We start from the raw sequence: 14205 nt of genomic DNA, 5'->3' as shown, positions 1-14205 counted from the left end.
TCCATTTTTGTAAACACATTTTCTCACTCTCATACATTCATTGCCTCTTGCATCATCACCTGCGGTCATGGAGCCTCCTGGTCTGTAGTCAGCAGTTAAAGTTCAAATGTGTGCGGTGGTGGACGAAGTACACAAATCATGTACTTGAGTTAAAGTAGAGATACACAAGGTAAAATATCACTCCAGTAAAGTTCCTCCCTTTAGACCTCCACTTAAGTAAAAGTACTAAAGTATTTACCTTCAAATGTACTTAAGTATCAAAGGTAAAAGTACTTAGTTAGGTCAGTCATTTATGTTGCATAGACACTCCAGAAACTTTATGCTGCTGCGCTGACGTTGAAACTTATGTTTGCACTGGGTCGGTATGTCCAACAGGTCAAACCAAGCTCATAACAAAGTTACCGCTGTGCCCTGAGTGGTGCTCTTGCTTTGCACTGCTTTCGTTTTGACATGTTACATTTTTTAGACACTTAAACAAAAAGGAACAACAGATTTCTCAAAATGTAGTGGAGGAAAAAGGAAGATGTTTGACTTTAAAATGTAGTGGTGTGTAATTATAAAGTCGCCTAAAATGGAAATACTTCATTATAGAGACATAAAAATTACTTAAGTACAGTAACGAACTTCCACCGCTGCATGTGGGTGAGGAGTATTTAAATATTTCTACCAAGAAAATTCCAAACCAATATGTGCAGATATTAGGAATGAGAGACGCTTTAAGTCCTTTGGTACGATGTTGTCACAGTACTGTGATTTTTACTCATTAAATAGCCCTTAAACGAATTGTTCTCAGACTATTAGATTTGAGACTGCCTCCCTCTTAGTCTCTCAACCCATCGACAGCTTTTTGTGTTACATTAGGGGCAGGCGATTTTCAAAATTTTCAAAAACGTCCTCTTGACTCTGCTGAAACACATTAGATCAGAGGTCTTCAGAGGTTTCAGACTTTGAATCCAATTACTTGTACTGGATTTTTAAACCACTGTTAGGTATGACAGTTACATCAGAAGGTCAGTTAACCAATAGTGATAAAGTCCTGGATTTGAAGGTGTTTGAACTAGGTAAACTTTTTTCACATTTCAGGCATGCAAAGTTCATGGTGCTGGAAGGCTCTGCAGTTAATTCTTTGTAAACTCATTTACTACCTGCTGCTTCTCCTGTGTTTCAGGAGTTTGTAACAGTAAAAAAATGGCATTGCTGGGAATAAATAAACCAAACAACAACCAGACATCTGACAGCTTTTCTGCAGCTCGATTTACGTGTCCTCCCAAGTGAAGCGCTTGAAGAGTAATTCCACCCCAGTACTTTCAGCTCCCTCCACTTTTAGTTCAACTAACTCAACTCTTGCTGGTGCACAAGTGCTTCCTGCTCTGTAAAACTGCTCCGTAGGCTATTTACTGGCTATTTACTGAACAGACTGCAATATTTCATGATGTATTGAATGCGCTGTGGTCTACATTTCTAATTTTGCCATCAGACAGGATCCAGGAGCAAAGGGTTGCAGTGCCAGGAGGCTTGATTTCATAAGTGACGATGAACACTTATCTGTTTAATCCTGTTTATTTTTGGTTAAACATCTCTATTTACTTTGTCAGAAGTTATAGCATTATGTGTCATTTTCTTCAGACTGCATCTTAGACTTTGTAAGCAATTCTTGAAATTAAAATTCTCCTTCATACAATATATATTTATAAAAATGTATTTCTTGGACCATATTGAGTAGTAGAGTAGTCAGTTGCACCCTGCCCTTCCCAACACTCACAGACTCACACAGATATTAATTTGCTTTTTATTGCTTTTATACTGTCTGCTGTGCTCATGTCAAGACAGCAGAGTTTTCCACTGTGTGTTGGAAAGAATTTTCATTAGAGTCCTCAGACCTCTGTTAACTACATGACCTGTAGTTTTATAGCCATGGTGGAGTCTGACTGATATGAGCTCCACCAACTGACGCTCTGGGAAGGATTTCTGGAAGCACGTTAAATCTAATTGTGGTTTAAGTCAGGTTGTCTATGCAGTATAGGATTTTTCACTGTGGTTAATTAAAAATGCCTTTCCGATTCTTGTTTTGTCAGGTTTTTTGACATGCTTCATGTAGTATTTTTACTTTATAAGACTATCAGAATTGAGATTACAACAAAAATATTATTTAAAATAGTTACAATGTAATAACGTAATAGAAATATTCACACTTGATTGGTATGTTGTGGCATATGTAAAGGGAATCTAACTTTTTTAGAAGATCCCATTAATTAATACATTAAAGCATATTCGTACCTTAGTATGTTTAAAAAACTAACCACCTTCCCCTCCTTCCAGGAAAGAATAGGCATTAGCAACGTAGTACGAACGTGTGCACAATTGCACAAACTGTATATAAAGTGAATATCTGAAAAATGCAGCCTGTATATATTAAATGATCTTTTTCTTGTCTCTCTTTCTTGACTGTCAGTGCTTGCTGTCTCAGCCAAAGTTCTGGTCAGTGGAAGTAACATCCCTGTGCCTGAGAACTAAAGTGGAAAGGACAAGCTCACGAAGAGTGGAGCGTGCCATGATGCAAATGCAGGTAACACTACACGCATACCTACTTGCTTATGTACATTAAAAACATCAACTTTATTTTTGTCAGGCGACCCTTTAGTCTTTAGCACTTGTTAGTAGTTGAAACTAAAAGTAGCTGACACTAATGTGTCATTAATTTGGGTCACTGAAATCTTCTAATGTGGTGGAATTACACTGCTTTGTCATTTAAGAGGATCATTCATATTGGATCTCATATTTCCTGATGAGATTGCGTGTGTGTGTGTGTGTGTGTGTGTGTGTGTGTGTGTGTGTGTTGAGAAACACACCAATAGACTCTTGAGAGAAGGATTACTGCGATTTCCTGTCAGCTGATTCCGGTTTCCTTACTATTGTTTATGGTAGAATTGCTTTTACTCAGTTTTACCCAGCAAAAGTACAGAGGAAAAGGAAGGGTAATAAAATATCTGGAAGTGCTGATACTTTTGTTACATGAAGGGTTTGTACAGTCATAAAAATCCTGGAAAAGTGGAACATAGAATTTTGGTTTTCCAGGCATGGAAAATAGTAAGTGCTGGAAAAATCATGGAATTTTTGCCTCAAACTCAGTCATCCATGTCTTTAGGGACCTTGCTTTGTGCACTGGTGCGCAGTCATGTTGGAACAGCAAGGGGCCGTCCCCAAACTGTTCCTACAAAGTTGGTAGCATAAAATTGTCAAGTCAAGTCGAATTTGTTTGTATAGCACTTTTTACAACTGATGTCACAAAGCAACTTCATAGAATTTCAGTAAAAACTAAGTTTTAAAATGAATATAAAAGAAAATCATGAAAAAACATGATTGTCCAAAATCTCTTGGTGCTGAAGCATTAAGAGGTTATTTTATTGGAACTAAGGGGCCGAGCCCAACTCCTGAAAAACAACCCCACACCGTGATCCCCCCCTCCACCAAACTTTACACTCGGCACAATGCAGTCAGACAAGTACCGTCTCCTGGCAACCGCCAAACCCAGACTCATCCATCGGATTGCGACACGGCTGAGTTGCTGTCGTTCCCAATCGCTTCCACTTTGTTATAATCCCACTGACAGTCGACTGTGGAATATTTAGTAGTGAGGAAATTTCACGACTGGACTGCTTACCATGAGTAAAGTGCACAAAATTAAATCTATCACAAAATATTACAAGATCAGGTAATGGCAAGACCAGTATTGATGCTGTATCACCAAGGTTTTTGCTTAATATTTGCCATGGATTTTTCCTTATGTGTCATGGAAAAGTCATAGAATATCATGGAAATATATCATGTATTTCCACTGTTGAAAAACTGTATGAGCCCTGTGTATGTGTCCGTGGAAACCAAGTATCCTCTTCATTTTAATCTCCACACTTCATATTTGCTTTAATTAAAAAAAAAAATCAAAAGCTCTCAATTCCCTTAGATTAGATCATGGATTTGATGTCTTGACATTTCGTGGCTTCTTTTAAAGGTTGCTTACCTCGTTTTTGTGTTGTACTGCACACAGACGCACAGCCTCAGGGCAGGAGGCGAGATTTTGAAGTTTGGATTTGGTTTAATGCAGGGTTTATAATTTATTGATTTATAGGATATTTTGATGGAAATGGAGAAAGAAGCTTATGAGTCAAGTAGAAGTGTGATAGCTTGACAACTTGATAAAAATGTCTTTTCTTTCCAAAAGTCTGAAATGTTTGCCTTGAGGAGGCCCTCCCTGCCATTACAAACACAATCTGCCAAGTTGCTCTGGGGGTCTAACCCTGGGGGGGGGGCCTTTGAGGCCGAAAGGAGATCATGTGCAGGCACACCAAAAGCTGTCGATCACCAAGTTAGAGAAACATGAAGACATTGGGTGACTCCAGTCTTCTGACACCACTGCGTTTAGTCACCCTGCTGGCAGTCCCAGCGAAACAGCCACAATCAGCCTCAGCAATCCCTCTTCGCCGGAGCCCCAAGGGACCGCCAGGCTGAAGAGATTGACAGTACGCTCTCTTGCTTGGATCTCTGAAGGTGGGGAGTGAAAAATGAGGAGGAGAGAGAAACACAGGAAAAAAGATGAAGACTCTTGTCTGTGTTGCTTTGGTCTCTTTTGTTTTAGGCTCTGCCACCACTAGCAATGATGTTTTGATTTATGGTTTTGATTCATGGTTTTGATTTGCAACTGGGGGGTTAGGGAACATGGAGAGACATCATGCATGGAGTTTTTACTGCGTGGTGGCAGGTGTGATGTGTCTTGTTGGTGTTCCTTTTATAGCTTTAGAGGGTAAGCCTTAGCCTCTTTGGGGCACAGAAAACTGAACACAGTCACTGGCAAATCTCCTGCTATTACCACTGTCTTCACAGCAGTGAAACACATGCAGATGTGCATATCACTGTTATCGGAAGAAAACCTTGTATCTCCAAAACGGTAACTTTACAGGAAAAGGAAAAAAAAACCTACTTTACTTTTAATGCAAGTCAATGGAACCAGACTTTGGGCTGTTTATTTTAGTCTGATTATCATGAAATTCACGCACAAGGTAAAGGGAAACGGGCATTTTCAGATTATGTCAGAAACTGAAAAACGACAAACATGGAGATGCAAGGTTTTCTTCCGACAGCAGTCATATGTAATCCATGTTTGATTATGTGTTCAAAACAAGAAGCACAGTTGAAACTAGACTTTATATTGTAACGTTTCTTGTTTAAATTCTCATCTATTTTGTGAGATTTTGTGAAAAATCACATGCCCTCCTGTTGTCGTATTCCCAGTGGAGACGTAGTTTCACAGCAGTGCTTGACAGACTTCATTTCCTCTCTCTGCTCTGGTCTTTCTGCAGAGATTAAGAGCACAGAATCTGAGTGCTAAAAATGCAGAAAGGCACTTGTTTTAAGTGTGCTCCTCTTCTCCAGTCTCACTCTCACTACTTTTTAAAGCATTAATCTACATAGGGTACCAGAGTAGGTAACTGCTTCAGAGAAGTTTTTGTTCCTATAATGTTTTCAAAACCACAAAGTTGGACGCATTGTTGGGTTAAAGACATCTTTTGTAAGACTGCGATTTGGCGTGCAGTGCTTTCACCGCCTGTTATTGACTGGTTACTTCATATTTTTCATTTAGAACTCTAATGACGCCCTGGATGAAGTAGATTTCTCTGAACAAGAAACTCAATTTCTGTGGTAAATCAATAATGTCCCTGAAATGGAGGCAGGCAGCTTTAGTCTTCGATATGGATTTAAACATTTTGCGGCTAGATTAAACAAGAGACTAACGCACATACTCTGCAAGGCAACCCCCACCTTGGACTACCCTACCCAAGTCCAACACAAATTTAGTTTTGTCTCACTAATTCAATTGATGTATAAAGCATGTTTTTATCTGGAGAAGAACATTCGGCAAATGTTGGCCAACCTTTTCTCTTGAGCAACGTACCGTTTTCATTACAGAAATCAATTGTAAATTGTTTACTTTTGAGTTTACGAGTGTCTGAAGGAATCTGAGTCCTTCCTGTCAGTTGGGAAAGCTAAACTTGAAACCTTTTTTCAATATTATTTTAACCTTGCTTGTTAATCAGAATCAACTGTGGGAAAATGTAACTGGCTGCTTGCTAATTTTGTGATCACCATCTTACTATTAGATCTTTTTTCTCTTGGCTGCTTTAGAGATGCTCAGGTTGAGATTTCCTTTATGTGCTGTGTTTAGCTCTTGAAGTTCTTATGTATTAAGGTATGCATGAATCCCAACAAAGCCTTTGTTTTTGAGTGATTATTAGTATAAACTCTACAGAATTTAATTCACAATGTTCTGTAATAGTTTTAAAGCTTTTTTCTCTTTATAGAAATGTTTTGATTTCTTTTTGAATTCTGAAAAGTGTATTACAAGTGCTGAGAGTGTGGTACATTACTTCTGCAGCAGGCTAATGTTTATTTTAATGAGGCAACTCCGCCGCTATAATTAGATCCACGACCCCCGCAGTTAAATTAGCATTTGTGTATTACTGGTCTCTACAAGCGGTGGAAGAGTGAAGTAAGTAATTAGTTATCTTCAGGCAGCCCACTTTGCCTTCCTCCAAGGAACCGATTGCATCAAGTCAATCGGAAATTTCATTTCCACGTGAGTTTCTCATTGAGCTGCCACTTATCTTCATCCCTCCACAGACAAAATTAAGCCTTGGCACATTCTTGTATCAAGTTCGTAATAGTGAATGTAAACAAGAGGTCAATTTTAGAGAAAAGTGACATTTTCAAAGTTCCAAAATGCTGTTTCTCATGGTTAGAGATCCATCCATCCATCCATCCATCATCTTCCGCTTCTCCGGGGTTCGGGTCGCGGGGGCAGCATCCTGAGCAATGAAGCCCAGACCTCCCTTTCCCCAGCCACTTCCACTAGCTCCCTGGGAGGGATTCCGAGGCGCTCCCAGGCCAGCTGGGCGATATAGTCACGCCAGCGTGTCCTGGGTCTTCCCCGGGGTCTCCTCCCCGGTGGACTTGCCTGTGACACCTCCCAAGGGAGGCGTCCAGGAGGCATCCTAACAAGATGCCCGAACCACCTCAACTGGCTCCTCTCGACGTGAAGAAGCAGTGGCTCTACTCCGAGTCCCTCCCGGATGACCGAACTTCTCACCCTATCTCTAAGGGAGAGTCCAGCCACCCTGCGGAGGAAACTCATTTCGGCCGCTTGTATTCGCGATCTCGTTCTTTCGGTCATTACCCAAAGCTCATGACCATAGGTGAGGGAGGGAACGTAGATCGACCAGTAAATCGAGAGCCTTGCCTTATGGCTCAGCTCTTTCTTTACCACAACAGACCGGTAAAGAGCCCGCATCACTGCTGACCCAGCACCAATCCGCCTGTCAATCTCCCGCTCCCTTGTACCATCACTCGTGAACAAGACCCCGAGATACTTGAACTCCTCCACTTGAGGCAAGAGCTCATCCCCGACCCAGAGAGGGCTCTCCACCCTTTCCCGCGTGAGAACCATGGCCTCGGATTTGGAGGTACTGATCCTCATCCCGGCCGCTTCACACTCGGCTGCAAACCGATCCAGTGAAAGCTGAAGTTCACGGCCTGATGTCCCCAATAGGACCACATCATCTGCAAACAGCAGAGATGTGACCCTGAGGTCACCAAACCGGACACCCTCCATCCCCTGGCTGCGCCTAGAAATTCTATCCATAAAAATTATGAATAGAATCGGTGACAAAGGGCAGCCCTGACGGAGTCCAACTCTCACTGGGAAAAAGTCTGACTTACTGCCGGCCATGCGAACCAAACTCCTGCTTTGTTTGTACAGGGCCTGAATGGCTCGTAGCAAAGAGCCATGTACCCCGTACTCCCGAAGCACCTCCCACAGAATACCCCGGGGAACACAGTCGAATGCCTTCTCCAAATCCACAAAGCACATGTGGACTGGTTGGGCAAACTCCCATGAACCCTCCAGAATCCTGGAGAGGGTAAAGAGTTGGTCCAGTGTTCCACGACCAGGACGGAACCCGCACTGCTCCTCCTGAATCCGAGGTTCGACTATAAGCCGGACTCTCTTCTCCAGTACCCTTGCATAGACCTTACCAGGGAGGCTGAGGAGTGTGATTCCCCTGTAGTTGGAACACACCCTCCGGTCCCCCTTTTTAAAAAGAGGCACCACCACCCCAGTCTGCCAATCCAGTGGCACCACCCCCGATGTCCACGCAATGTTGAAAAGGCGTGTCAGCCAAGACAGCCCCACAACATCCAGAGCCTTGAGGAACTCGGGACGGATCTCATCCACCCCTGCAGCCCTGCCGCCAAGGAGCTTTTTAACTACCTTAGCGACTTCGGCCTCAGTAATGGACAAGCCTATTCCCGTGTCCCCAGACTCTGCCTCCTCACTGGAGAACGTGTTGGTGGGATTGAGAAGGTCCTCAAAGTATTCCTTCCACCGCCCAATGACGTCTTCAGTCGAAGTCAGCAGCACACCATCTCCACTGTATACAGTGCTAGTGGCACACTGCTTTCCCCTTCTGAGTCGCCTGACGGTTTGCCAGAATCTTTTCGGAGCCGACTTAAAGTCACTTTCCAAGGCCTCACCGAACTCTTCCCACACCCGGGTTTTTGCCTTGGCCACGACTGAAGCCGCAGATTGCTTGGCCTGTCGATACCTGCCAGCTGCCTCTGGTGTCCTACAGGCCAACCATGTCCGGTAGGACTCCTTCTTCAGCTTGACGGCATCTCTCACCTGGGGTGTCCACCACCGGGTTCGAGGATTACCGCCCCGACAGGCACCAACTACTTTGCGACCACAGCTACAGTCAGCCGCTTCAACAATGGAGGAGCGGAACATGGCCCATTCTGAGTCAATGTCTCCCACCTCCCCCGATATCTGGTCGAAGTTCTGACGGAGGTGTGAGTTGAAGATCAATCTGACAGGTTCTTCTGCCAGACGTTCCCAGCAAACCCTCACTATACGTTTGGGTTTGCCTGGTCTGACTGGCATCTTCCCCTACCACCTGATCCAACTCACCACCAGGTGGTGATCAGTTGACAGCTCAGCTCCTCTCTTTACCCGAGTGTCCAGTACACATGGCCGCAAGTCCGCTGACACGACAACAAAGTCAATCATTGAACTGCGGCCTAGGGTGTCCTGGTGCCATGTGCACTTTCTGTGGTTTGCACAGAAGTCCAAAAACTGAACACCACTCGGGTTCAGATCAGAGAGGCCATTCCTCCCAATCACACCCCTCCAGGTCTTACTGTCATTGCCCACGTGAGCGTTGAAGTCCCCCAGTAGGACAATCGAGTCTCCAGGAGGAGCACTTTCAAGCACCCCTTCCAAGGACTCTAAGAAGGCTGGGTATTCTGAACTGCTGTTCGGTGCATAAGCACAGACAACAGTCAGGACCCGTTCCCCAACCCGAAGGCGTAGGGAAGCTACCCTCTCGTCCACCGGGGAAAACCCCAACATACAGGCGCCGAGTCGAGGGGCTATGAGAAAGCCCACACCTGCCCGCCGCCTCTCACCATGGGCAACTCCAGAAAAGAATAAAGTCCAGCCCCTCTCAAGGAGATTGGACCCAGAGCCCAAGCTGTGTGTTGAGGTGAGCCCGACTATATCTAGCCGGTATCTCTCAACCTCGCGCACCAACTCAGGCTCCTTCCCCGCCAGTGAGGTAACGTTCCAAGTTCCAAAAGCCAGTTTCAGCAACCGAGGATCAGAACGCCAAGGCCCACGCCTTCGGACACTGCCCGATCCACAAAGCACCGCACCCCTACTACTGCCCCTCCCATTGGTGGTGGGTCGATGGGAGGGGGGACTCATGTAGCTCCTTCGGGCTGGGCCCAGCCGGGCACCATGAGTGAATGCCCGGCCACCAGACGCTCGCTGGCGAGCCCCTCCCCCAGGCCTGGCTCCAGGGTGGGGCCCCGGTAACCTTGATCCGGGCAGGGTACACAAGTCCTGTTTTGTTGTCCTCATAGGGGTGGTTATGGATCACACTTTGTCTGGCCTGTCACCTAGGACCAGTTTGCCATGGGAGACCCTACCAGGAGCTTTTGCTCCAGACAACATAGCTCCTAGGGTCCTTCAAGCACACAAACCTCTCCACCACGATAAGGTGGTGATCCATGGAGAGGATGGTTAGAGATGCAACCTATAAATCAGTATTGTGATCAGGGTTGATGGGGGTTGATATGCTTCTTCTCCCTCTTATTTTCTTGCTAACATATCATCATAATTGTAAAATTCTGGGAACTGCATTTGGCTGTAAGCTGAACTTTTCAAGTAGCCAATAGCATGAAGGAAGATTTATCAGCACATAATGGAGGATATTTGAAAAGCTACTTTTATTCAAGCTTTTTAGATGTTCAGTTTCCATCAGATGAGGGCGTTTCCAAGTAACCAGTCTTTTCATTGTTTTTGCTTCGTAGTAGAGATACTGCAACATTACTTTGACTTCTCAGTCATGTCTTTGACAATGTACGTTTGACAACATGGCAATGTGCCGTTGATAATGGGTGAATGTAGGAAGTGTAGAAAAGTAATTTGCAGTATATTAGACACTATAATGACTCTCATTCCTCACTGTTACTATTTGACGATTATCGTCACGTAATTCTTCTGTTCATTTTTCATGAAAAATTCACTTATTAAAACAAAGTTTCAGAATTCTCAACATTATTTTGGCTAGACTGTGTTAGTCCACTGCTGCTCCCAGCAGAGCGCCCTCTGCTGTCTAAGCAAACAGTTCACGATATTTCAATAAACGAGTTTCCTGCAAATCTGACTATAGAGTGGGTAGGTGTGCGATTTTCAGTTATTGAATGTATGTAACTTGTCACAGTTCACCTAAATAAGTCCAGTACAACACGAATGCTAAGCCTCTCACTTGTGAACATTTAAATATTTAAGTTCTTCATTTCATCGAACATGTAGTTGGATTCAACGTCGCTCCATGAAGCTCACCTTTCCGGAACAGCACTTTTTTACCCACATGCGCAGACTAAGAAAAATATTTTAAATCAGAGTAAGGGTATACATATGCTGAAAAAGCAGATTACTGATCTAAAATCCAGGTCTCTTAATCAGATTTCTAGAAATGGCCTTATCCCAATCTAAGAAATTGGAGTTTGCTGTTTACATGACCACTTAAATAATCAGATAACTGCCAAAAATCGATAAATACTGTAATATTGAGGTTGATTTTAACACGCTTATTGATTCTGTTGTATTGGTTTATCAGTCTCCTCATGCTTTACCAGAGCTCAGTTACCCTGAGATGAATGACTGGCTTATCACATTGATTTATTGGTCTACTCAGGCTTTAATAGGAGCTTTAGCAGGCTGATTTTTGAGTTCTTCTTTAGTGTACATCTTTACACGCAGTGTACTAAATATTGGTTAGTTTAAAACAAGCTTGGTGGTGTTTCTTTTGGGGATGTCATTTTAATTTAGTGGGGTCAGTATTCTAAAAAGAATCGTTTGATATTTAAAAAGTGGCGATATTCTGAATACTGCCTTTACAATATATTGGACTCGGACTGAATACAGATATGTTTTTGTATCCCGAATACTTGTATTCCATATCATCCCATCCCTGGGTATCAATGTTCTCCCAAACCTGTCAAACAATGCAAAGGACTGCATACATGTTGGCACATTGAAGTTTACCTTTTAATGCAATAATGTTTACTCACAAATGCATGCTGTGTAGCCCTGCTGCATGACATGAGTGGCTGACAGCCGAAATGGAAATAGGATTATTGCTGATTATTACTCACGTCTCCCAGGATCAGGTGGACCTGTGATATCAATATGATACCTTACAGTGCTGTATTCAGCCACAACTGACCATAACGGTTTGCAAAATGTAGCCAAAATCCTTTAGACTGTTAGACTCAAGCTGAAGATATTCTTGCCAGTTATTGTACTGATAACATGTTACCACATGTGCATTGTTCGTATTTCTGTCCCCTTGCCTGATGAGCATATGCAGTCTGATAATTTACATTTCTCAGAATAGAGGGAATTTCCCTAAAGCTTGCCGTATTTCCAAATAGACAGGCCAGTGCAAGCGAACATGCAGGCACGTCAGCATATGTCTGTATGCAAATCTGCTGTCTCTCCCTGGTGTTTTGCACCTGATGGAAGTGTATTCACGAGGGAGCACTTCAGCCTGAAGTAATGGAAGTAGGCTCATTTCTCTTCTTGAGGGGAGACTTTTGCCTGTGTTGACAGGACTTAATGTTATTTGTTTTGTTGAAACCTTGTTGTTTTTTTTCCTTTGAAAGCAGAGTTGTTCCATACCCTGCAGCTACGTAATTGGAAACTGCATTGATCAGCGTCATCTTTTAATGTGAAGCATAGCAAGTAGAAATCTGGAAACATGACAAGACCATGAGATGTTATTTTAGAAGCTTGGGTCACTTAATGTCACTTTGAGTCACTTTATGGTTGTGAAGTTTCTTTTTTTCTTCTTCTTCTTCTTCTTCTTCATTGCTTTGGAGGAAAGTGAAATGAAGGATGAAAGTCCAAACTTTATCAAAAAAAGAGGGACACCCCAAATGCCCTGTGTATATAATCTATTGTCTTTTGCTTGTTTGTTTCTTTGTTTTGGGGTTGATTAATTGATGTATTTCTATATGTGAATATATTAACATATGAATATTAATTCTTAATTTTCCTGGGTGGTGTTTTTCAATGACCCTTTTTTGTCTCTTTCATTTAAGTAAGAATTTTAATTTTGTCTCGTTCTTACTTTGTCTCTCTCTCTTTGCTCAGTTAAGGAGAGTTTAGATTTCATGTACTGGTTTGGTCTGAAAATCAGTGTCACAGTTCAAATTAGGGTAAACTTTAAGATCTCTAGTCTCCTAGTACAGAAGCAATATAGAGAACTCTGCTGAATGAATTAATGAATCAAGATCGTCATATATAATGTGTATATGTGTGTGTGTGTGTGTGTGTGTGTGTGTGTGTGTGTGTGTGTGTGTGTGTGTGTGTATATTTTATATATATACTTCACTTTCAGTGTAAGTCAATGGAACCAGAATTTTTCCCATGTCATTTTGGGTAATTTCTTTTAGGGCAGTCATCGTAAAATTTTACGAACAATGTAAAGAGTAACAGATACTTTCAGATTATGTCAAAAACTGTAAATGCCAAAATTGATGATACAAGGTTTTCTTCCGACAGCAACGATATATATGGGTCATTCTTGCTATTCCTAGCTAGAGAGACAGTCTGAAGAACTGTATAATTTCAAATTAAGAACCTTTGATTACAATTCTTTCAGGCATTGGTGGATTTCTTTGCGGAGACGAACTGTCCAGTGTCGGAGAGACTGAAGATCTTCTACAGTTGCCGGGCACCTCCACATTGGGAGCTACAGGTACACAGCCACTTAAACAAAGGGAAATTTCACCAGTTTTCCATCATTATTCATTCTCCCCTAATTAGTTTGGCCTTTCTGAACATATATTCAACAGGCTAGTAAATATAAACCATCATTTCCATAACCATTGCCGGCAAAATACATGCTAATTATATACACTTAGAGCTGCAGCAATTAATTTATTAGTTGTCCACTATTGAATGAATTGTCGACTGTTTTGGTAATCGATTAATCAGTTGAGTAAATGTTTAAGACAAAAATTCTCTAAATCCTGCTTCTTAAATTTGAATATTTTCTGGTTTGTTTACTTCTCTGTGCCACCAAACTGTATATTTTTCGAGATTGAACAAGAAAAGACATGTGAGGACATCATATTGGGCTTTGGAAAACACAGATCGACATAATCGACAGTGAAAATAATGGTTAGTTGCAGCCCTACAGTGCAGATCTGTTCGTTTGTTTTACTCTTAGTTGTTGGAGTGGAGATCAGAATTCTCACTTACAGTTTTTAACATGCCGATTTTGTAAAGGACAGTATGCATAGTTACTGAATTCTTACATAGCAAGGCTATGTAATAATTAAACATAGGTAGGAAATGATTTGCACATTATTGCATTTTGATTTTATTGCATTTTGCACAATATCCCAACTTTTTGGATAAAGGGAAAATTGGTGACGCACCCACCACTACCATTGATGTGCTACCACTGCTGTGTTGTGATGATCCTTACAGCTGTACTACTGTACTGTTTCTGAATTGCTAACCGTTGAAGATAAGATATAAAATAATTATTTTAATGTGCCTCTTACTCAAAACAAAACAATACA

The 14205-nt window shown here is 42.2% G+C and overlaps 1 protein-coding gene across 2 annotated transcripts in view; it reads left to right on the top strand.

Annotated features, from left to right (window-relative positions):
* The window catches only part of ttc27 (tetratricopeptide repeat domain 27), a 100175-nt gene that overhangs the window by 47085 nt on the left and 38885 nt on the right, over window positions 1-14205 (top strand). For both annotated transcript variants that reach the window (XM_017702567.2, XM_017702568.2), the window contains exons 10-11: window positions 2453-2566; window positions 13278-13373. In XM_017702567.2, the coding sequence (XP_017558056.2) occupies window positions 2453-2566; window positions 13278-13373 (210 nt within the window). The remainder of the gene's footprint in view (window positions 1-2452; window positions 2567-13277; window positions 13374-14205) is intronic.

This window comes from Pygocentrus nattereri, chromosome 10 (assembly GCF_015220715.1).
Source record: "Pygocentrus nattereri isolate fPygNat1 chromosome 10, fPygNat1.pri, whole genome shotgun sequence".
NCBI classification, from domain to species: domain Eukaryota; kingdom Metazoa; phylum Chordata; class Actinopteri; order Characiformes; family Serrasalmidae; genus Pygocentrus; species Pygocentrus nattereri.
The sequence above is the reverse complement of the archived record's forward strand: the minus strand, read 5'-3'. Positions and strand labels throughout refer to the sequence as shown.